Raw genomic sequence first — 24,734 nt, 5'->3', positions numbered from 1 at the left:
ATAAAATAAAATAAAATAAAATAAAATAAACGGAATTAAATTAAATTAAACTAAATTAAATTAAATTAAATTAAATTAAATAAAATTAAATTAAATTAAATTAAATTAAATTAAATTAAATTAAATTAAATTAAATTAAATTAAATTAAATTAAATTAAATTAAATTAAATTAAATTAAATTAGGGCGGCACGGCGGTCGTGTGGTTAGCGCGCAGACCTCACAGCTAGGAGGACCAGGGTTCGATTCCACTCTCGGCCATCTCTGTGTGGAGTTTGCATGTTCTCCCCGTGCATGCGTGGGTTTTCTCCGGGTACTCCGGTTTCCTCCCACATTCCAAAAACATGCTAGGTTAATTGGTGACTCCAAATTGTCCATAGGTATGAATGTGAGTGTGAATGGTTGTTTGTCTATATGTGCCCTGTGATTGGCTGGCGACCAGTCCAGAGTGTACCCCGCTTCTCACCCGAAGACAGCTGGGATAGGCTCCAGCACTCCCGTGACCCTCGTGAGGAAAAAGCTGTAGAAAATGAATGAATGATTAAATTAAATTAAATTAAATTAAATTAAATTAAATTAAATTAAATTAAATTAAATTAAATTAAATTAAATTAAATTAAATTAAATTAAATTAAATTAAATTAAATTAAATTTACAATACTGTAATCTGAAGAACACGTATGCAGTAATGAGTCAGCATGTGGATATATACCGCATAGTGCTCACTAATACAGATTTGAGCAAATCTGCAATAAATACATAAGCCTTTTATTTGCATAGTGTGCAGCTAAGAAACAAAAGTGCTGTGGCCTTATTTTTGTTGGATTATTCCAAAGGTTAAGTAGGTTTCCATCACGTGTTATTCCTCCAAAATGACCATAATTCAGGCAGGTTCAAAGAGAGGATCATATTTTCACTGGAGGTGTTGCAGGGGTGAAGAATGTGAACGTGAACACTAACACCTTCACGAGTAGCGTCTGGGCCCCCTTCAGGTCCCCTGTGGGGCTCTCTTTTTATAGTGTGTGTTTTGTGCAGTGCCAAGATGTCGTCTTGTGAGGAAATGAAAGAAGTGTGAGGTTCCCTGATAGCTCTCAGTGTGAACCATCCCATATTCCGAAACTCGAGCCACATGCTTGGGAAAGGAGAGGGATTAAGGTTGTCGGAGAACTATCACATTCCTCAACGAGTCTTTGTGTGTGTGTGTGTGTGTGCGTGAAATTGTGCCAGCATGTCCAGGAGCATGTTAAACACGTTTGTGATCACGGTGATTGATTTCCTTTTTGAAAGTCTGCACACCGAAACTTAGATGGATGGTGTCACACTCTTAACCTCTCACGGAGGCCTGGCTTGCACGTGCTCAGTCACCCCAAGTCACCCTCTCACCTCGCCATCCCGCAGGAATAAATCTCAAAAAGCTGCTCCCCCTGCACAATCATCATCATTCATTATTATGCAACCCCCACCCATCTTCCCCAAAAGGTTCCCAAATTGGCTCTTTTCATAGATGATGACCTCACAAACAAGCAAAAGTTGCTGCACTAAGACGTTTCTTGTGCTTAAACTCTGCCTTTAGGCTGCATAATAAACGCTGCTGGACCCGAGTGCCCTCATGCAGTGTCAGTCCATTTAGGATGAATGACAGCCTATCATAACGCTTGATTATACTGTAAAAACATGGCCGCTCACATCTATTACTGACTGTGTGTGTTTGCCTCATATTGTGTCAATCTGCAGGGGCACCCACTGTGTGTGTGTGTGTGTGTGTGTGTGTGTGTGTGCACAAAGGACCCCCATTTAAAGACATAAGCACATGGTTATGATTTCAGCCACATCTGGATGCAATATGACACCAAGGAGGACAGGGGGCAGCAATGCATGTTTGCACAAAGTCAACTGTAATCTGAAAAAGTGATCAAATTACAGGCAGTTAGAGGAATCTGATAAGGTGGCGCTTTAAGACTATTCATTAATTACAGCAATTTGATAACAAGGAAGTTGGTAACTTGGTAGAAAATGGCTCATTTGGCATTAAACACATTTTATTTAACATGGATCTGATTGCGCTGACTGAAATGTGAGTGTAATCGCCAGATTACATGAAATTGTAATCTGAATACAGCAATCAGAGTACATTCAAGATAAACCGGGATCCAATTACTTTGATGACATTTAATCAGTTAACAGTATCAATGACCACATTTCAGAGTACTACACATAATTAAATTAAAGAGAAAGTATGCAGTATTTCACGTAATCAGATCACACACCGAATATAATCTGGTTTGCTGGTTAATTTTACACACTGCAGTGCGACCCAAAGTAAAGCAGTCATTGTGCCACGAGCACCTTCTAGCGTTCAGAAAAATCATTGCAGGCCTTCATGCGTTATATCGAGGTTGTCCAAACATTTTGACTGATGACAATACTGACAAATCAAAGCACGTCAGGAGCCACTTTGATATTTTTAGGAATATTCTTAATGTTTCTAAATGCGTATATATAGGATCTAAATATATGTATACAGTACAGTAGTGTGAAAATTTTATTTTTTTCTTGTTTGCCACAGTTAAATGTTGAATCTTGGGAAGGTTCACCACTGATCCAATTTCTTTTTCCATTTGTGGATAATGGCTCTCAGTGTGGTTTGCTGGAGTCCCAATGCTTTAAACATGGCATTATAACCTTTTCCAGACAGTTAATGTAAGTTAGGTCACAATATGTTTTAACAGGGGAGAAATCTTGTTTTCCTTTAATAATAACATTAATTCAAAAACTGCATTTTGTGTTGTGTTCAGTTTTGTTGCCATTGACTAATATTTAAATTAGTTTGTTGATCTGTAACATGGTATTATTGAAATGTAAAGCTTTGTGTCATCGGGGCCCTCCACTGCCTTTTTTGTTATTTATTTACTTTTTTTTATAAAATGTGAGGATGTACTTTAGTGCACTTTTTTCTGCTTTTGAAATCTGCCAGTTTAATCGTGCATTTAGTCTACTTTATCTTAAAATAGTGTGTGTGGGGGGGGGGGTGCAGACAATGTGTACCTGCAGAGGAAACAAGCAGTACACCATATCCAAAATTAGTGTATTATGTGTTATTAGAGTAATGTATATGAACATATATATATTTGGGAAAATACAATATCTTTAAAAATATCTATAACATTCATTCATTATTGTGCATAAATGCATGTTCTTTCCACAGCAACTAATTAATTAGACTCAGCACTGCTTCCCTCTAGCGGTGATATGATGATATGACACCCTGAAGGATGTTTCTCACGTCATGGTGTCGAGGTATACAAGCACCAATTTCCTTCTAAAACTTTTCTTTTCATGGCCTGCTCACTTGTAACGACTAATCAAACCAAGCAATGTTTACAATATTTTTGACCTTCTCATAGCTAATACTAGCTAAATAAGCAAGCTAGGTTGTCACGCATTGTTAAGGGACACAAAGTCACAAAAATAGAAACATCACCGAAATTTTAGAAGAATACAAACTACAACAACAGTAATAAAACAAACATATTATTTGTAAAATGATCAAGACATTTTGCGTCAATTGGGAAAAAGGAAGTATGTAAAAAAAAACAGGAAGTGGCTAAGAAATCAAAGGAGACACACACAGGTGTGTTGGGAAGAATGAAAACCAGTCATGGAAACGCTCATACGTGAGGAAGTGAGACAAATAAACTCTACTATAAAAAATAGAAAATATTTTCCAATAACACAAAGTATTTTTTAGAGTGGATTTTGTCTCCCCTTGGACCCGCCTGGAGGAAGCTGTCACCAGTCTACGTGTGTGGATTTCATTCAACGCCAAAGCTAAGTGCTAATGCTAACTACTATATCTTCAGACTAGATGTTAGCCTCACCTACCCTGCTAGATGGATACATGCACCGTAGCATTACTAACACCACATATTTTCAACAAATATTTCCTACAAAGTTTAAAATACCTTATGTTCAAATAAACACCCCAATATTAACATTTGTGGCTACATTAAAGCTCTAAAACTTGATTTGTGCTGCATTCAAGATGCTGGAAATTCAGAAATTTTGAACTGAACGTAAACAAAAAAAATGGCTGACAATCTCAGGTTTAGGGTCCACTCCATGGAAGGAAAAGGGACTTTTTAAAAGAGGAAAAAAAACACATAATCATCACATGCAATCACTGATTAATTACATTCATTTTCTACCACTTATCCTCACAAGGGTGACGGGGTGCTGGAGCCTATCCCAACTGCCTTCGGGCCAGAGGTGGGGTACACCCTGGACTGGTGGTCAGCCAATCACAGCCAATCAAACCCATGCATGCATGGGGGAGAACATGCAAACCCTACACAGAGATAATCCCGATAATGGGATTGAACTACGGTCTCCTAGCTGTGAGGTCTGCGCTAACCACTCCACCGCCGTGCAGCCCCTGATGAATTACAGTAGTTTGAAAAGTGCATTTCTATAGGTGACATTCTACTGCACAAGTGGGTGCAAGGTGGAAGCAAAAAAAGTTTTTATATCTTTATATAGTCTATGTTCCTTTTTTTCCCCAGTTATGCAAGATATGACTAAAAAGAAAAGTGAGCTGTTCCGACCCAGTGATCCATTACAGTTACACAATCACAAGTCCAAACATCTATTTGAGAACCACGGTGTTGGCTTCATCCACGCATCATGTTAATGTCACCACTTAGGAGGTCGCCGGCGCCGTCATGCAGGAGCACTCCGGGTTGCAATTTCCACCGGAGGAGATAAAGAGTGACCTCCAGTCTGCCGTCAATCGCAAGAGCGCTTATAGCGGCTTAATCCTAGATGATCTGTGCTTTCAAAAGGGAGGCGGATGCAGATGTGGATCTGGAAGGAGTGTGACACTGAGTGAACACATGATAACAGGGATGCATGAATGGATCCTCACACTGTCAATGAATGTAACTTTCCTGTACTGCTTCACTTTCATTCATTCTTTCATTCCAACATAAGGTCATTGTCTTTTGTTTAATCCTTTGTGTCTGACCTTTGACATGCTGTTGAGTAAATCACACAGGAAGTACTTTCAACACTTAAAATAAGTGCACTGCTCCATCTGTCTTGTTTTAAAATAAGTATACCCAAATCTGACAGCGTTAAGCTGCATGTTTATTCGGAACTTTGATGAAGCTAAATAAGGTGACTGAAATATAAGGAACAGCTCTCTCTATGAAGGGGTGCAATTACAAAGGCACTGCCGACTACAACTATGTATAATGTGAACCATGTTGTTAAATTAATGCCTGGGCGGTACTGAAGTACCTAAAAGTGCAAGAAAACTACAAAAAGTACTTCCACAACACGTTGTGCAGGCGTGACACAAAAATCCACTAAATTTAGTTGGCAAAAGTGTGGAGCAAAGAGGGAGAGGTCTTATAAAAATGATAAAGAGTGTACCATTCTGACAACATGGGTTGTGGCCATAGCTGCTGCTGAGCATACATTTTTTTTTTAAAACAAAGATTAGCTTTGTTTATGATTCCGCACATTAATAAAATCACCCGCTTCAGCGGCACAATCCAAAGGAGCTGAGGTGAGCGCTGGCTTTGAACCATCAACATCAACAGACTTAATGACTACTAAAACATCATCCAAAGTGTGGAAGATGACTCCAGACAACAGATGACTGTTACGTTTTATACCCCCATTGACTGGACAAAATGTAACGAATCAGATATAAAAATCCTAAGTCAAAGTCAACCTTAGGTGTGATATTCTAGTTTTTGTACTTATATTATTGTTATATTGTTAAATATTATATTATTATATTGTATTTGTATTATACTTTTTGAAGCAGCTCTTGTTTTATACTGTATATCCTTTGTGTGTGTCAGTGCACCTAGTAAAAATGTCTCTATATAGGAGTATGTATTAGTTGCTGCAATCTTCTGTGTATATTGATTTTGTAGCCATGCATGTTCGGGATTACAAGATGGATTAATCTACATATGTAGCAGTCAAACTCTGGTGTTAAGATGCATGCATGTCATGTGTGTCCTGTCCTATAGTCAACCTGCATAATTCTTTTTTCAATCAGTCACAAAAGCCTTGCCCAGCCTATGCCAGGCGAACCAATGCAAAACAAGCCAATGCTATAAGAACCAAGTTTATTTATAGAGCCCTTAATCACAAGAGTCTCAAAGTGAGGGAATATCGGTACCTCAATCTATTGTGTTTTTTTCCAAAAAAGCTTTCATTTAATACCCAATCACACTGGAGGTAGAAAGGGCCAGAATACCATTAGATAATTCAAGCTGTACGCACTCATTGGACAGCCGAACTGGGAAAGTGTCGAGACTGACGTGCGCCCATCATGTGCTGTATAGGGCTCAAATAATGGTAAAAACATATTTAGACAGTCACAAACAGGTTTTCTATGCAAAAATATTCAATTTAAATGTTAAATCCTACTTCACAGTCGGGTCTGGAACCGATTAACCACAATAAACTAAGGATGACCGTACTAGACAAGCTTATACTATAATCCATCATATTATTCTTATCTGAGATCGGGTCACGGGGGCAGCAGTCTAAGCAGGGAAGCCCAGACTTCCCTCTCCTCGGCTACTCCTCGGATCCTGAGGCGTTCCCAGGCCAGTAACGCTAACATGTCCTGGGTGTTTCCCAAGGCTTCCTACTGTCGGATGTGCCCTGAACAGAGGCATCCGGGCGGCTTCCTGACCAGATTCCCGAGCCACTCCATCTCGCTCCTCTCAATCTGAGTTTGATTACAGCGCTTCTCACCTTATCTCTAAAGGAATACCCAGCCACCATACGCCGAAAATGTCAGCCTATCCCAAAAGCTCATCACCGTAGGTCAACCCTTTACTAGACAAGCATGAACCACAACTACTTGTGTCATAAGAGCTGTTTTAGCCTTTATTACGGAAGCTCTCCAGTGTCTGATAATGAACCTACAATAGACAAACCTATGACCTAGACGTGAAAGAACCTAGCTATAGACTATAGTCGTATAGACAAACCTACAAAAGAAAGAATATACCAGACTATTCTATTTCAAAAGTGCCTATTGTAGAACACCTCCCACAAAAAGAACCTATGTCAGAGGAACCTACAGTATGTCAAAACAGCTTTTGTACGACAAACCTATGCTGCACGTTCCTGCATCAGACAAGTCTACACCAAACAAGCCTGGCAGAGCCTATCCCCAAAGAGCCTTTGCCAGAAGTTCCCTGTTAGATGAGCCAGTACAAGAAGAGCCTGATACATGGGCAGATTGCCAAACGAGCCTATATGATACATGAGCCTAAACCAAAGTTTCCTGTTTCAGAAAAGCACATGCAAGACTCTTTGTAAATGATCCTGTCTTAGTCTGAGTATAATTATTATTTGGGATTTCATTGTCCCTTCCTATGAGCTCAGTAACTGTCACCCTTCACACAATTGTCTCCTAAAGTAAAGGTCAGAGTACTGAGCCTCACTCGCCTCGCCTCTTCCAGATTATATGATGGATGTAGGAGTAGAGCTACTTCATCTCACCGCTAATCTGAACAAATGTAAGCTGGTGGGGCTTCAGCACAAATCCCCTAGTGTCCCTCCTTTGGGAGATCAAGAGAGTAAGATGCGGATTGCTTTTATCCTGATCCATTTTTTACTCAAAGAGGCACCTCACATCAGCAGAAGTCATCATTTGGCGCTGACAGGTTAGGGCCGGCTTTGTTTTATTTTAGTTTTAGACACCACAAAAGACAACGCCATTACTTTGTTTTCCAGGGTCTTTAAGTGCTTCTTTGCAGATGTTTTGATGCCTGACATCCTCAAATCTCCATGAATTGTCATCAAAATAGCACTGCCTTGTTGTTTTAGTTCACAAGCTGCTTTTGTCTAAAGTAGCTGATACAATTGAGCTAAAGCCTGATTTGTTCCAGCATTTTGATTCAGGATAACGATGTTTGCGAGCCGCGGTGGCACTGGAGGAGGCAAGGGAGGCAAATACTCAGTGGAAGACCTCTATGGCATCAGTAAGAAGCCCAAAGCATCGTCCTCCTCCGGGAGTATCGTGACTAAGGCTGGGGGTGCCCGGAGTAGCAAGACCAGCCCGGATCAGAAGACTGAATCGGTGGACCTGGCATCTCAGATCCTGGAAGCGGCGCACAGGCTAGTGGAACGGCGTCGACTGGAGCTGTACCTCAGAGAATGTGGCCTGTCATTAGCCGAATGCGAGGCGGAACGTTCGGCCATGACCTACAGGTAAAAAGGACAAACACATGCTTGAGATTGATTGACATTGATAGAATTTAACAATATGTTTATTATTGTGGTTGTAGTTTGCAGTGCTATAGTAATAATACTATTATAATAGAAATCTTCTTTATGCAGGTTTACCAATGAAGGTTTGGTCTTAAAATGGGTGAAGCTGTGGATGATATCATAAAGTTAATATGACGAATGCATGAATTCTGCATTTAAGGTGTAGGGGTTAGGGGATATAGATACCAGACACAAGTACTGACCCAGAAATAATCCTCATCATGTGTTTGATGGTAGTTCAAAGCAGGCCTGAATAAAAGTGCCTTGACGCTTTTTGAGCATCAGTTGTGTCGAAGCTTGCCCTCAACCTCCTCCCCACGGAGATGGTCTATCTCAAGTCACCCTCCCAGCGACAAGCTTGACAGGGTCAGCATCACCAACGGTGGGGTGGGTGTTTGGATTTTTTTTTTTTTCGGGGAAGGAAAGGAGAGGGTTGCTGCTCCTGGGGGTCAGTGACGCATGTTTTGACAGGCAGTTGTTTATCACACTGGCACGCTTGGATCTTTCACTTAAAAGTGCTCTGTGAAGCTATTCTGGGATGAAAGGCTACTGCAAATGTGTTTTTGCTTTAACTCACTGGAATTGTAACAAAATATTGTAATGAGGAGACAACACGTACATTATGGAGAATTCATATTTAAGGAGATAGCATGCGCCCACTTTTGGAACATGTGAAATTGCATATGACCTACGCATCACGACACTTAATTCATGAAAATATGAAATCTGAGTTCTGTATACACAGTACATAAATAAAACAAACACAGAACACGTACTTCACTTACCGTGGTGTGAAAGTGTTTGCCCCTTCCTGATTTATTTTCTTTGCATATTTATCACACTTGAATGTTTCAGATGATCAAACAAATGTAAATATTAGTCCACACAAAAACTGAATACAAAATGCAGTTTTTAAAATCAATCTTTTTTATTATTAAGGGAGAAAAACACTAGCCACCCTAAGCGATTAACTGCAGTCATATCTTGCATTGAGTCTTTTACAGCGCTGTGAAGGACTTTTGGGCCGCTCATCTTTGCAGAATTGTTGTAATTCAGCCACATTGGAGGATTTTCCAGCATGAAGTGCCTTTTTAAGGCATGCCACAGCATCCCAATAGGATTCAGGTCAGGACTTTGACGAGGCCACTGCTAAGTCTTCATTTTGTTTTTCTTCAGCCATTCAGAGGTGGTGTGTTTTGGATCATTGTCCTGCTGCAGAAACCCAAGTTGGTTTCAGCTTGAGGTCACCAACAGATGGCCGGACATTCTCCTTTGGGATTTTTTGATAGACGGCAGAATTCATGGTTCAATTTATCACATCAAGTCTTCCAGGTCCTGAAGCAGCCTCAGACCATCACACTACCACCACCATATTTTACTGTTGGTATTATGTTCTTTTTCTACAATGCAGTGTTACTTTTTTGCCAGATGTAATGGGTCACACACCTTCCAAAAAAGTATTTTCCCAAAGGCTAGTGCAGGGTGTACCCCCCTCTCGCCCGAAGTCAACTGGGGCAGGCGCTAGCATACCCCCGCAACCCTAATGAGGATAAGCCATATAGTAAATGAATGGATTTTCCTAAAGGTCTTAGGGATCATTAAGATGTTTTATGGCAAAATTGACGCAAGCTTTAATGTTCTTTTTGTTCAGCAGTGGTTTTCGTCTTGTCATTTTTGCCCAATGTCTTTCTTATGGCGGAGTCATGACCTCAACTGGGCAAGTGAGGCCTGCAGTTCTTTGGGTGGTGTTGTGGGGTCTTTTGGGTGAGTCATTGCTGAACTCTTGGGGCAATTTTGGTTGGCCCGGTCCATGTTTTTGCTATTTATGGATAATGGTTTGCTGGAGTTCCAAAGCTTTAAACATGGCTTTATAACTGATATATCTCAATTAATCTAAGTTGTGTTTTAACAGGGGGGGGGCAATCACTTCTTCTCACAGGCCGTGTACTGTAGTTATGATTTTTAAGAGGAAGAATTTAATTAAATACAGAATTTTGTGTACAGGTGTGTTGTCAATGACTAATATTTCAATGTATTTGATGATCTGAAACCTTGCTGGCACACACTTTTTCACACCACTGTGTGTATATACTGTAGTAATACTGTATATAAATCCACCAGAATCACAGTTTCCATGTTGGGTGTCACTTGGAATGAGGTACACTAATAATATAATAATACAGTAATAATATGCAATACATTTTGACTCCTTTGCCGCTAGGTGGCAGCATTATTTCAGTGTTTTAGTCAGCGGCTCAGGCCTGCACTAAAGATCAGTAATCATGTTATCCAAACCCTCCATGTATATAAACATGTTTATTTTTTTAATTAATATTACGTATGTTGACAGAGCTGATTTCTGCATTGATATTTATATCAATGATAGGATGTTCTACCCTTGCCTTATATTGACATGGTGGTCATTCATCATTTTTAGCTCCTATTTGCAGAGAATGACATTGTATGACAATGTAATGACAATGTAATGACATTTCTGCTGCCATTTTACTATATCTTCTTAAGTGACAATACCAGGAGTAGTCAGTGTACAGCTTGTATAGTAGTATAGCTACTGTCCACTGAATATTGCTCATCACACAGCCACTGCTATCTGAGTAGCTGAGAACACAACTGAGTATGGAGACCATCTTGAAATTGGGTGTCAATATTTACTGTGAGCACCATTGTTATATAGCTCTGCCTTAATTCTCTTGGGCAAGGAATTCACCAGAGCTGGTTGTTATTGGAATTATCTTCCATTCACTCCTCAGCCTTCCTTCCGCTCGCCATTCTCTGTCACCTTCAGCTTGCTTAGCAAGGCACTATATCCTCTTGGATGTGTGTTTGGGCTCATGGAAAAACTGCTTTGTGACCCTGTTACCAAAGGCGGAACCGCCATTGCTTAGCACTGGCAGCCCCAGACCATGCCGCTACCACCACCATACTTGAATGAAGCAATTCATTTCTATTGTATTGTTCCTGGAGTAGATACTTGCTAAAATGTGAGACGTGTGAAGGCTACCTTAATTGCCTTTACTGCCCCATTTTGTTCAAAAATACAACAGTACACAGTAGTTTTCCTGGATATAAATTGCCGTCTCAACAAAAGTTCTACTCTGCTGCTGTTGTGCAATCTGCTCCGGGACTGCAGAATGCCCCAGTGCAAGCTTCTATTTGACTTAAGCAAAATGGCAGGAAAATGATGAATGTGTGCAAGTGTACTTGCAGCAGTGAGGTTTTTGTTGTTGATGAGCAGAGATTGTCCTGCTGACTGAGGGGAGCAGTGCTAAGTAGTCTCAACACCATAATACACATGATTCTTATGGTGCGACATATGGATTCATACACATCTGCCTCACACTCCTAGATGATGATACAGATGTTGCAGCGTAATTGTGATGGCTGCTCATTCAGATAAATGGGTGTGGTGTACAGAGAGACGGAGCTGCGGAGATGCCTACACAGAGACATGGAGAGCTTTATTTGTTGTGTGTGTGGAGGGGGGGGGTGAAAGTGCATGTATAGATTATTAGATGGATAGATAGATGCATTTTCTAATTGCATAAGCTGCACACACATGATGATGTGAGGAAATGTGTTCACCCGTGTGATGAATGGGAGAGAGAGAGAGAGCACAGACGAGGGAGAGAGAGATAGAGAGAGAGAGAGATGTTGCACGCTGTGTCGTGAACATTTTGGGAGCTTGTGGAAAAAGCAAAAAGGAGGACCAAAAAAAAAAAAAAGCAAGACAAGAAGAACGATGAAGGGGATGTTGCTCAATGAGGACACATCGAGGCAGCTGATTTTGGGGTCCACAATGTTCAATGCGTTTTGCTCCGTGACAGTCTGTGCAAGAAGAAGCAGCAGAGCCGCTCACGGCTTGCACAGCTGCTGCTACCGGCATGTTTGCCACTTCTCACACTGAAGAAGGTAATTATTAAAACAAAAAAAAAAAGAAGAAACAAAGAGAGAGTTATTATTTGTATTTTATTTCATAGCTGCCATTCATCTCTCTGTTGTGATGGTGCTCAGGGCTGCTGCATGCATGACGATGATGCATTGAATTTTTCACGTAAGCCTTGTTTTTCCTCATCTTGCGACAAATAGAAGAAGAAGAAAAAATGCTTTATTTCGACGCCAAGTGAGAGGATGTGAGTGTCATTGCTGCAGTATACGCTGGCGAGCTCTCAGGCTCAAGGCGGGAACAACTCACCTCAGCTGAAGCTTCAGGAGCCTGTGTGCATGTATGTGGGCCCCATACCCAACAGGAACACTCCTCAAAATCTGCAAGCAAGCATCCTTGGGTGTGTTTTTTTTTAACTGGACCGCAGCCCCCATGCATCTTGTGAGAGAGGAAACTCTAACTAGAACCTTCTGCCAGGTTTTTATCAGCAGACAGGAGACTGAGCAGACGGCAGCTCTGCATGTGTCATGTTAGAGACTGGACTCTTGCCTGCACCCCCTCCCCCTGTAACTCTCAGCCAAAATCTTTAACCTGGGCCCACTGGAGGGAGACCCTTTTAGGAGGAGCTACGCCGCACATACACACAAGCAGCACCTCCTGAATCAGTTTGACATTTGTACCAAGTTGCGAAGAAAGGTTTCACCCCCTAAGTCAATCCCCCGGAAACCAGGGTCAGGATGCAGGTGTCCTTTGCCTGCACCGAGCACAACCTCAAGAGTCGCAGTGAGGACCGCCTTTGTGGCCTCCGTACCGCTCCGCCTCCTGGAGGCAGCAGTGGAGGAGTAGGAGGAGGCGGTGGAGGTGGCAGTGGTGGCAGTGGAGGTGGTAGTGGTGGTGGATCAGGTGGAGGAGGTGGCGGAGGAGGCGGAGGAGGGAGTGGACAAGGCAGTAATGGCAACTACATGTCCCAAGGATCGGTCAAGATCCGGGAGGGCCCCGGGTCCCGCCAGACCCCGCAGGGCCACGCGCATATGAAAGAAGCCATTGGGCGCCACACCAGTATGAAGTACAGGTGAGTGTACTCCACGTGGAGGGGGGCAGAACACACTTAATAGCCTTTTAAGATCCCCGGACCCCTGTCCAGGGGCCAGTGGTTTGTATCTGTGCTGTTATGCGACATATGTTTAAACTATTTCATATACCTACACTTCATGTTACCATGTTTCATAGCTACCAAGGCCCTCCCAGAAATTCATTTGAAACAAAACAGGCTACTGTCAGCCCACAGTCACAGTACTTGTACTTATTGCGGGCGGAGCTAATGTCCACTGCTTTTCATATTACAATGGAAGGAATTGAAAACTACAGTAAAGTCTCGTTATATCGATATCGGTTATAACGAATTACTACTTATTACGATACTATTTTCATTTCCCGGCAAATTTCTAGTCTTTTATGATATAATTAGTTCCGTTAGTACGATACCCGGTTACTATGATAATCCGGTTACTAGGATGCCCTTTTCATCTCCCGCCAGCCAATTTGGTCTGCTTATATCGATACAAAAGCAGCTTAAATCAATCTTTGCTTAAGGATTTCAATACCAAAAAAGAACACGGCGAACGGCTGCTTCCAGTCAACTTTATTTTTCACACTTCCACCACCAGAGCGCAGCACACACACCGATTCCCGCACTTCCTGGTTCACAGGTCATGCTCAACCCGCCCCACATAGCTGGCCAAACACATGCCTGCAACAGAAGAACCAACTGACATAGCATACACACCTATTCCAACAAAGACACAAGCGTACAAATACATGTATTTAATTGTGTTGTATTCAGATATCTTTTTATCGTTCGTGGTTTCTCAGTAGTTCGTGGTTTCTCTCGTGTGTATAGAATCTATACACACGAGAGAAACCACGAACGCAGTTGGTTCTTCTGTTGCAGGCATGTGTTTGGCTAGCTATGTGGGGCGGGTTGAGCATGACCTGTGAACCAGGAAGTGCGGGAATCGGTGTGTGTGCTGCGCTCTGGTGGTGGAAGTGTGAAAAATAAAGTTGACTGGAAGCAGCCGTTCGCCGTGTTCTTTTTTGGTATTGAAATCCTTAAGCAAAGATTGATTTAAGCTGCTCGACATTGTTCTATACTATAGAGTGTCTATATAGAGTGTGCACTATGTCGAGTGCATTATTGCCTACTTTTAATGCAGTTCGGCGCAGGATCGGATATATGGATAGTCCGGTTATATCGGTATTTTTTCCGACTCCCGAGAATATCGATATAACGAGACTTTACTGTAGTTTGTCTGTAGATACTGTCAGCACATTCCGTTACACCAATTTCTTTGTTTAATTAAGGCGGTTTTATTAACTCAAGGCACTAAAGAAAACCAACTGAACCCCAAATGAGGAAGCACTTCAGTGAGCAAGGCAAGGAAGGAGAAAAACTAGAGCAGAAATTTCTTTTCCCAATCATAAAAAAAACACACAAAAGCACAGGAGGTGCGACTTGTTACACATATCGGTATCAGTATCGGCCAATATCGGTATTTTCGGAAATTGAGATTGAACAATATCAGCAAAAAAGCCAATATCGGACATCCCCAGTTCTTCCTGGAAAAGTTCTGATATTTTGTTGTTAAAGTCTGATCACCCCCTGGTGAGGTTGGACATACTGTACAGTATAATTCTCCATCTTGACGGTCGAATGAATTCATTCCTTCAGTGGCGTATACACATATACTCCATTTGACTTGCTACTAACAGCTGCTTGCAAGAAAACAAAAAAAAACAAACACACGCACATCCCTACCTTTGTGTATTTTATTGTCCGATTAGCAGGAATAATGATGTCACACTTACAGTAAATACATTAGAAAGTCATGGTGCATAATAAATGTTTCTGCAGTATTATATTATTGGCGACATGCCGACAAATTGGCAGGCGCCATGATCCAATTCAGTGCGCTCAAATGGTCGGCAGGACTTGCGCACTAAGCTGAGAAGAGACTCTTTCAAATTATTCATGAAATTCTCATCAACAAAATGTTTTCCTGACTGCTCACTGTCACTATAAATTACACTATACCATTTTAAGACTTGTATAAACTAATTCTAGCATAGGTACTGTCTATAGGTAACTTCCTTGCTATACTACTTGACATATCACCACCCTGATGATGCTATTCATGGTGGAAACACAAAGCCGGTCAGGATTTACTGAGCTTTGCAATGGAGAAGTGAGCCGTGCCGCTTGGTGGGAATTAGCTTTTGTATGATGTCACAGTTAGAGCAGTTGTTTTTACTTCATTACTCATTTTGTGGTGTACTTTTCTAAGTGTTGTATGGAGAAGTAACTCACGATCCACACCTCTGACTTATCCATTAACTTGGATAAACCATCGTTGTTATGGTCATTGGCAACACCACCTGTTGCTTTGGAATGCGCTTGTCAGTTTGCAATTGAATTTTTATTCATCGTCCTGCAGGAGCATAATGCCAACGCCGGAAGGTGACGTTAAGGTCACCGATAAACGTTTTGTAGCATATTGTGCAGGTTGTCTGCATGTCCATTAGCACAGTACCCTGCACCTGCCCTTATGTACAGTACATAATAAAAATCCACATTCGCCTTTTAAGCCCTTGATGGATGTCAGCATGCTTAATTATTCCACAGCCGTGCAGCTCTTTGCCACGTATTATTGAAACATCAAATAAATAGATTTTCCTAAGATGACGCCAGCCTGAAAAAGCTTCTGTTTAGCAGGAGAGGAAAAAAAAAAACATTGCAGCACACACCATCAGTCATGATGCAGAAAAAGGAGCAACATCAAGACGAGAAGGTCTTTTTGGATTTGACCACAGAATGTATTTGTACAAAAATAACCCCATGCACAGTTGTGTACACAAAAGAGTGCATGAGGCTCTATCTATAAAGCATCAGTGGTTGCGTCACTGTAGAATCCAATAAGTAGGAGGGGGGTTCTAATGATCTCTTTCCCTGTTAATCAGACTGATTGAACTGCTTCCATCTTCTCTTCACTCCATTTAGCTTTCATTTATGGCGATGTGTAAAAAGGGAATGAAGCCCACAGTGAAAAGCAGTCATGCAGCATGCACACTTCTCAAATTATTCTTGCTGCGCTGCCATTCCTGAGAAAGTGTCACTAATCGCAAGTGCAGTCGTCGATCCAGCATATGGCCACCTCCAGTTGCCCGTGGCAACACCCTCGGCATTGCCTTTAGTTGTTCCCTAACACAGCTAGCATTGCGCTTGCTTATCAGGCCTCAGCCAGCGACGCAGTCCGTGCTCTGCATTTTGATACCATAGCTACAATCATCAACACTCAGGTCCTGTAACCATTGTGCTGCTGACTTAACTGGAGCTTTGTGGGTGAGGGCTCCGTTATACAGAAGTGATGGGAGTTGCACCAGTGTTTGCTAATCCCCTTGGGGCGTCTCATTAACCGAGGAGCACTCAGAGACGCCGGCACCTGCTGCATCACTCCCATCACCCCCTGCTGGAACCCACCACCTTTCATTGGTTGTGCATATGTGTTAGTGATGGCCATGATAATCATTTTAATTGATACTTGGGAACAAGTCACTTGTGTGGAAGTGTTGATTACTTGTGTCTCAAAGCCCAGCACGTAAAAATAGAGTGCATTACATGGGAGCAACCAGCAGAGGCACTGTTGATTCAGTCTCAACTACAGTCAAACCTTGGTTTTCGTACACCCTAGTTTTTGCATGTGCATCAAAAATTGGTTCTAGAATTTTGCCTCTGTTTTTATACAGTCTCTCGGTAACAAAGGCCCTATTTACACCGAGATGTTCCTGACGTTCCTGGTATTTGGGGCGGTGTTGAAAAAAAAATTGCATCTACACTGTGCCAGATTAGAACGATATGGGAATGGATCACTGGGTGAAAACTGATAGAAACCAAACTATAGAAGAAGAAAGAACGCATGTGCAAAATTCCATCATTTTGCACTTTCCAAGGTTCATCTCGATTTACGACAAAGTGGAATTGCTTGTGCGTCATTTTGGGAGACAAGAAAAAATGGGATTATATAGACTGTGCTGAGTCATGACATTCAAAATATTTAGATATTATGTTGGCTTGGCGTATAATCTCACTTATGATCATGTGAGGGCGACGGGCTGCTGATGTCATGGCTTTAAAAAAAAGTAGCAGATTACTTGTCTACATGGAAACACTGAGCCTGCGTTTTTTTTTTCAGATTTTCCCAGTTTCAGGGCACCCAGAACATCGTTTCCATGTGGATGAGAGGCTGAAACAATAAACTACTTAGCCGTTTTGACCTGAAAATGTTTCCGTGTTGATAGCCCCAAAGTAGTCCATTTGTACTGTATTGTTCCGCAAAATCCTGTGCCCAAACAAAACAATATGTGCATAGCTGGCTTACTGGCCGTGCAGTTTTTATTGAGTGCAACTGCATAATAACCTGTCATGGGGCCAAAGAAAGTCGCATTTGCTTGCGCTTTGATAATTTAATGAAGAAATTGAGCAACACTGAATTCAATTTCGCCGGGATGGACGGGAAATCCACAATCAGTTCTATCCAGTCGTGTTTTTGAATGTAAAACTATAATGTAATCTACTATGTAGCTATATGTTTTGTATTTATTTGAGTGGGACTTCTTTCCCTACCTCCTTATGCAGTGCTGGCTGCTGACCAGCATTAGCCCAAAATAATACTGCTTACGGTGGTTAGCATGTTGCCTCAGTTGGTAGAGTGGTCGTCTCCCAACCTGAAGGTGGTGGGCTTGATCCTCCGCCCTGCCGTGATCATGTTGAAGTACCCTTGGGTAAGGTTGGTTGGTAAGACCAGTTGGTCCTGATGCTGCATCATCAGTAAGTAAATGTGCTAACAGTGTCAAAGCTCTTTGAGTGCCTTAGCGGTGGAAAAGCACTATACAAGCGAAAGACCATTTACCAAAAGTGGAAAAAGCATAATAGGTCCCCTTTAATGGGAAATTTGTCTAGCAAGATTAATGTTATATCATCACAAGAAAAAGTAGCATATTTCAATATTTAGTAAAATCATAAGCAACTAAAAATATGTTTATCTGAGAGCAGCATAGTACAGTCTCTTTGAAATTCTCAAGAACTTGTAATCACATCATGAACAAGCGTTAACTATTAATCTTTAAACATTATTGTGTAATCGAATGAAAAATGGAATAAAAAAAAACTCCAGCAATGCGCAATATGTTTATTTATTTATGGCCACTACTAAATCTAGCAAGATTTTTTTTTTTGATGTGTGAGCATTCGACTGTCAGTCACATTCCATAATGACCTTAGAAAATATATACAGCCCTCACTTCTGAAAGAATACGCAATGAGTGTATAGCTGATGTATAGGCACATACATGTGATATATGAATGAATTCTTCTTGTGATGGAGAAATGAATGGTTGCGACATGACTGGGTCAGCCCACTCGAGCATGAAATGTGCAGGAAACGCTCGATGCAAGCCACCACCAAGAGCACCAGAGGCTTTGCCGTGTGAATATGGCAGAGCGCCACCTAGCAGGGTGACACAATACCAAATGACCCCTGCTGATGAAATTTGGGGTTACCATGGAAACCAGACCTTTTTTCTTTTATATAGCAACAACAAGCAGAGAAGGAGGTCAGGAATATTCTCAGTATGGCTTTACTAGCCATTGTTGGACATTTAAAGCCCACTGTGGAATCAGTCTCCATCTTTTTTTGGCAGCAATGACATCATTTTAGTGCCCAGAATGCTCCGTTGTGTATTATAGCTTTGTTTCCAGGGCTGGAATAAGTTTAAAAACAGAAAATATTCCACATATCCAGGCTTGCTTTTTGGCTACCTCCAACTCACCTTGTCAAAGTCAACATTGTGTTGGAATGAATATGTTTTCCAAGGTCCTACAGGTGTCAATCAATCGCACAGGGTGTCCAGACTCAAAACCTACTTTTGGTTGTAGGCAGAACTGGACATTGACCTCCCCCTCCACTATTTATCCTGAAATTGTTAACCTTCTTGTCCTTTTAACCATCATAATTGGTGAATGAAGCAGACTCCATGTGTCATCAGTGATGCTCATTTGAAGTTTGCAAACATGACAGGACATGCCCCAATGACCCAGGTTGAAAAAAATGTTGGTGCGGTCAGATTTAGAGAAAATCAGCTGGGATCGGAAGATTCCGATATAATGCTCCTCTCTGGTTTTGTGTTTCCTGGTTTTTATACTTTCCACGGATGTACGACTATGTTTGTTTTGGCGTGGTTGTTCGTTTGGATAAAGTTGATTGTTGATCAACCACGTCAAATCACTCTCTCAATGGGTCAAAGCTACATTCATTTATATCAATATATATTTGATATATATATCAGTGGCCGTCAGGAGACCCGTGTTTGATTCTCCACTTGTGGGGTTTGCATGTTCTCCCTGTGCGTGGGTTTTCTCCAGGTACTCTGCTTTCCTCCCACATTCCACAAACATGCTAGTTTAATTAGCTGGCGACCTGTCCAGGGTGTACCCCGCCTCTCGTTCGAAGACGGTTGGGATAGAAGACCCGAGTGAGGATAAGTGGCATGGAAAATGGATGGATGGATAACAATTCGTGAGATATGTAACCCGGAAATGTTCTCAGCTGTGGAATGGGAAGATGATGCGTTTCCCAGCATGCTTTGCTATAGTTCAAATGATCACTTTTTTACTAATTATTATTATTTTTTGACTCATTATGATGTTATTTTGTACAGACATGGTGTAATAGTTAAAGTTCAGCCATTTTTAGCTGTGTGCAGTTGAATTATTTAGATTTTTGGTCTGTATCTGACCCCTTTAATTATGAAGGGTTGTGAAATTTGTGCTACAGTACATACAATATTGTGTCCACAAATTATAGCAGCAGAGTAGTCATCTATATGAGAAGTATTGCTTAATTATGCAGATCACTGTAAACATTTTCTTCCCCCCCCCCCCCCCCCCGGGCTTGAGTTTGACTTCTGAGTATGTCGTATGTGATGTCTTGGAGTCTCTATACTTGCTGTGGTTTGACAGAGTATTGTGCATTAGCATCAATTAGCATTGTGGCGTGAGCGTGCTGACATTGAGTCGTGCAGAGAGCTGCTGTTCTTGCGCTGAGTGCACTTCAACTGTGCATTTTTAAAAGCCTCAACTGGCAGTAGCACATGAACAAATAATCCAACCAACGGCTTCAACAACCCTGTCGAGATTTATGCATATATTCTACTCATTTAGTGTCATGACATAGTCAGAGCTACTTTCACACAATGACCTTGGATCCTTGTCCTAGACCAGAGGTAGGGAACCTACGGCTCGGGAGCCAGGTAGGGCTCTTTTGATGACTGTATCTGGCTCTCAAGCATTTCTTACCACAATAAAAATGTATTTTTGCTAACATTTTAAAGTAAACATCACAGAAATGACTGTTAAAAATAATATTCAAAATCAACAACTTTCTTATGCATTTTAATTCGTCCATCTATATTCTGCTGCAATACGGCCAACCATATCCATTTTTCCTGATTATATTTTCCAGGTCAAACACCAAAACTTGATTATTACTGGGTAATGCTGTAGTCTACCTCGGTCATTGAGATGTCAAAAAAACATGTAAATGTAAACTTTCCTCCTTTAGTCAAATAGCTAAAGCTGCAGAACCAAGCCTTCTGACGAAGATGGCCAAAAGAATGAAATACGTCTACGGAGTACGGTGCAAAACTATGCAGCAGCAGAAGTTGTATTAATGGCAACAAGTATTTGATTTATTATTAGACACTGCGCTGCTCACGAAAGTGTGCTGGCCACACCCCATTGGCGTGGGGTAGTGTGCCTGGTCTACGTAATTAGAGCCCATTATATCTAAAACTGTTGGTCTTACATAAAAATGCACACATTTTATTGCATTCAATGTTTAAAAAAATGTATATGGCTCTCACAGATACACATTTTAAAATATCTGGCCTTCATGGCTCTCTTAGCCAAAAAGGTTCCCGACCCCTGTCCTAGTGTGTGTATGTATTTATACATGTATGTATATACGTACAGTATGTAAAGTATGTATGTGTGTTTTGAAATTGACAGTGAGACGAGCTCAACTCGGATGTTTTCCATCAGGCAAAAGTACATCAGCTGACATCCTAATAACCCAAAACATGTGGACAACTCTATTCAATCACCTTAAGTTCCTTGAGTTGTCAAAGTCAATGAGATATAGTATTTATGAGGCAGCAACCCGCACAGGAAAACGCCCTCATTGGAATATTCCACTTCATGGCTCATTGTCCAGACGCGCACGTTGGGGGGGGGTGGAACTGACCTTCTCACTCACATATTATTAAAGGACTCACACAGAAACATAATAAACTCCTTAAACTACTCGTGACCTTATTTTAAAATATTAAAAACACCCCCGAAAGTCTGTGTGGATGAAAGCAAAGCTGAATTAACTTTTTTGGTAAACAGCACAACTAACAGTATTGTTTTGGTTTTGGAACAAAACCTCTGGGACGTAAGCCAATAAAAGATAAAAATGGGCATGCAAAATACTAATTTTGACAGGGGCGGCACGGTGGTGTAGTGGTTAGCGCGCAGACCTCACAGCTAGGAGACCAGGGTTCAATTCCACCCATCTGTATGTGGAGTTTGCATGTTTTCCCAGTGCATGCGTGGGTTTTCTCCGGGTACTCCGGTTTCCTCCCACATTCCACAAACTAGTTTAATTAGCTGGCGACCAGTCCAGGGCGTACCCCGCCTCTCGTCCGAAGACGGTTGGCATAGAAGACCCGAGTGAGGATAAGTGGCATGGAAAATGGATGGATGGATAACAATTCGTGAGATATGTAACCCGGAAATGTTCTCAGCTGTGGAATGGGAAGATGATGCATTTCCCAGCATGCTTTGCTATAGTTCAAATGATCACTTTTTTACTATTTTTTTTTTTTTTTTTTTTACTCATTATGATGTTATTTTGTACAGACATGGTGTAATAGTTAAAGTTCAGCCATTGCCATGCACGGGGAGAACATGCAAACTCCACACAGAGATGGCCGAGGATGGAATTGAACTCGGGTCTCCAAGCTGTGAGGCCTGTGTGCTAACAACACCAACATTAAATATGTAATTTCAACAAATATGCAGTCTTGGTGCAGCAAATTTTTGTTTCATCACACACATGAAACCTATTTTACTGCTTTAAAAATGAGATATATTCATTCAGTATGATGCAGTGCAGTTATACAAGCAGTAAAAATAGTAATAAAGTAGTAGTAATAGTAAAAAGAGTACCCGGAGAAAACCCACGCATGCACGGGGAGAACATGCAAACTCCACACAGAGATGGCCGAAGGTGGAATTGAACCCTGGTCTCCTAGCTGTGAGGTCTGCGCGCTAACCACTAGACCGCCGTGCCGCATTCCAAAAACATGCTCGGTTAATTGGTGACTCCAAATTGTCCATCAATTGTCCATATGAATGTGAGTGTGAATGGTTGTTTGACTATATGTGCCCTGTGATTGGCTGGCGACCACAGCAGTTGGAGCAGTACCTCTTGTGTGAGCAAATTGTTCTTAGTGGTGGCTGAGGTAAGACATTATTCACATAGGGGTGACACTAAGTTGATACCTGAAATGTCTAGATGTCCAGTGGGGTGCAAGGCGAGCCACCGTTGGCCGTGCGAGCTCCCACAGTGCTAACACAGTGAGGGGGAACTACCGCTGTAGCTAAGGAGAAGAATATCCAACATGAAACTAACGTTACCATGGTTACGAACCTTATACGGCAACCTCATTGGCCCGATGTTGTGTCAAAAGTCATTATTATCCCATCTTGAAAATCTAGCAGATTGGCACCCCATCCCGATTCTGAAGCTGTGATGGGGACAGCCCTACTTTCTACCATAGATAAATGTGTGTCTTTGTCCAGGACCATGTCTCCTGGGACCTCTCCAACCATCATAAAGTGGTTCACAACTTTGATATCAACTGGAGCTGCTCCACTTCATTACATGTATTTTAATAGGCGGGTCACGACCACTCATAAAGCTGAGTGTGAGATGGAGAGAGAGAGAGTGTGTGTTTTTTTTCCCCCATGTTCAGTTCTCTCCCAGCATGTGTATTGTTTTAAATTAGGACAGATCCACTTTCAAAACCTTTTTTAATATATTTCAATTAAAGATGTCATGCTACACGAGGTTTCTGTTGTTTAGCCCAGTTCTGGCAAGAAGTAGAGCACTGACAGGAAGTACTACTGTCAAAGTGACATTCCAAATGGTGATACAGACCTCAATAGTCCAAATGAAACTATCTTACAGTACTTTAGTGACAGATGCACAGTGATATAAAAAAGTAATAATATGTTAAAGAATAAAATGAGTAAAACGGGCTCAAGTCCATACCTGAAAAGGCCATGTGGCCCCCTCCGGCCCCTGTCTCCACTTCTCCAGTGCTACTTTGACCGCCAGCAGCTTGCGGTCACTAGATGACAATTACTTAGAAAGCTACGCCACAAGGATGCAACTTACTGTCCTTGGCATTGATACCAGGGAGCACGGCACCGACGTCACTGGAGCAGTGGTGAAAATCTTCTTGTGTTGAATAAATGATGCCTTGCATTTGGGGCGTCCAACAGAATGGCCTGTGGGGGAAGGTGGGATTGTGGAGAAGCGAGACTAAGGAACTTTTAATACGGGTCTATATCGTGTCTGAATTGAAGAGTCTTAAAAATACTAGGAGTAAAGAACAGCGAGCAAGGTTAATAAGTGACATTAAGTTCTAATTTGGGTCTAGTGGTTAGCGTGCAGACCTCACAGCTAGGAGACCAGGGTTCAATTCCACCCTGGGCCATCTCTGTGTGGATTTTGCATGTTCTCCCCGTACATGCGTGGGTTTTCTCCGGGTACTCCGGTTTCCTCCCACATTCCAAAAACATGCTAGGTTAATTGGCAACTCCAACTTGTCCATAGGTATGAACTATGAATGTGAGTGTGAATGGTTGTTTGTCTATATGTGCCCTGTGATTGGCTGGTGACCAGTCCAGGGTGTACCCCGCCTCTCACCCAAAGACAGCTGGCTTAGGTTCCAGCACCCCAGCGACCCTCGTGAGGAAAAAGCGGTAGAAAATGAATGAATGAAAGTTCTAATTTGTGATTGTAGTGTTCTGTATTGGTCACTAGATGTCAGTAATTGAACAACTGGCTTTTATTGCAGGTTTAAATGATCTCATAACGGGCACAATAATAAAAACATCCATCCATCCATTTTCTGTACTGCTTAGACTCACGAGGGTCGCGGGCATGCTGGAGCCTATCCCAGCTGTCTTCAGGGCGAGACGCAGGGTACACCCTGGATTGGTCGTCAGCCAATCACAGGGCACATATAGAAAAACAACAGAAAGCGGTACAGAAAATGGATGGATGCCATAAGGCATTCTTAAAAAAAAAAGAGCAGGCCACCGTCTTGCCACCATTTTGCTCAGAAAATAATTGCACATCTAA

The 24,734-nt window shown here is 41.7% G+C and overlaps 1 protein-coding gene across 2 annotated transcripts in view; it reads left to right on the top strand.

The window, feature by feature from the left end:
* The first annotated feature begins 7,567 nt into the window (after nt 1–7,567).
* The window catches only part of LOC131138415 (voltage-gated potassium channel subunit beta-2), a 33,995-nt gene continuing 16,828 nt past the window's right edge, over nt 7,568–24,734 (top strand). Inside the window, exon 1 of one of the 2 annotated variants that reach the window (XM_058087307.2) lies at nt 7,568–8,243. In XM_058087307.2, the coding sequence (XP_057943290.2) occupies nt 7,942–8,243 (302 nt within the window). In that variant the 5' untranslated portion in view covers nt 7,568–7,941. Of the gene's footprint in view, nt 8,244–11,487; nt 13,280–24,734 lie in introns of those variants that run through there. The other variant, XM_058087306.2, reaches the window with a different exon arrangement.

Source organism: Doryrhamphus excisus, linkage group LG21 (assembly GCF_037039965.1).
Source record: "Doryrhamphus excisus strain RoL-2023G ecotype Guam linkage group LG21, RoL_Dexc_Guam_v1.1, whole genome shotgun sequence".
Lineage (NCBI taxonomy): Eukaryota > Metazoa > Chordata > Actinopteri > Syngnathiformes > Syngnathidae > Doryrhamphus > Doryrhamphus excisus.
The sequence above is the reverse complement of the archived record's forward strand: the minus strand, read 5'-3'. Positions and strand labels throughout refer to the sequence as shown.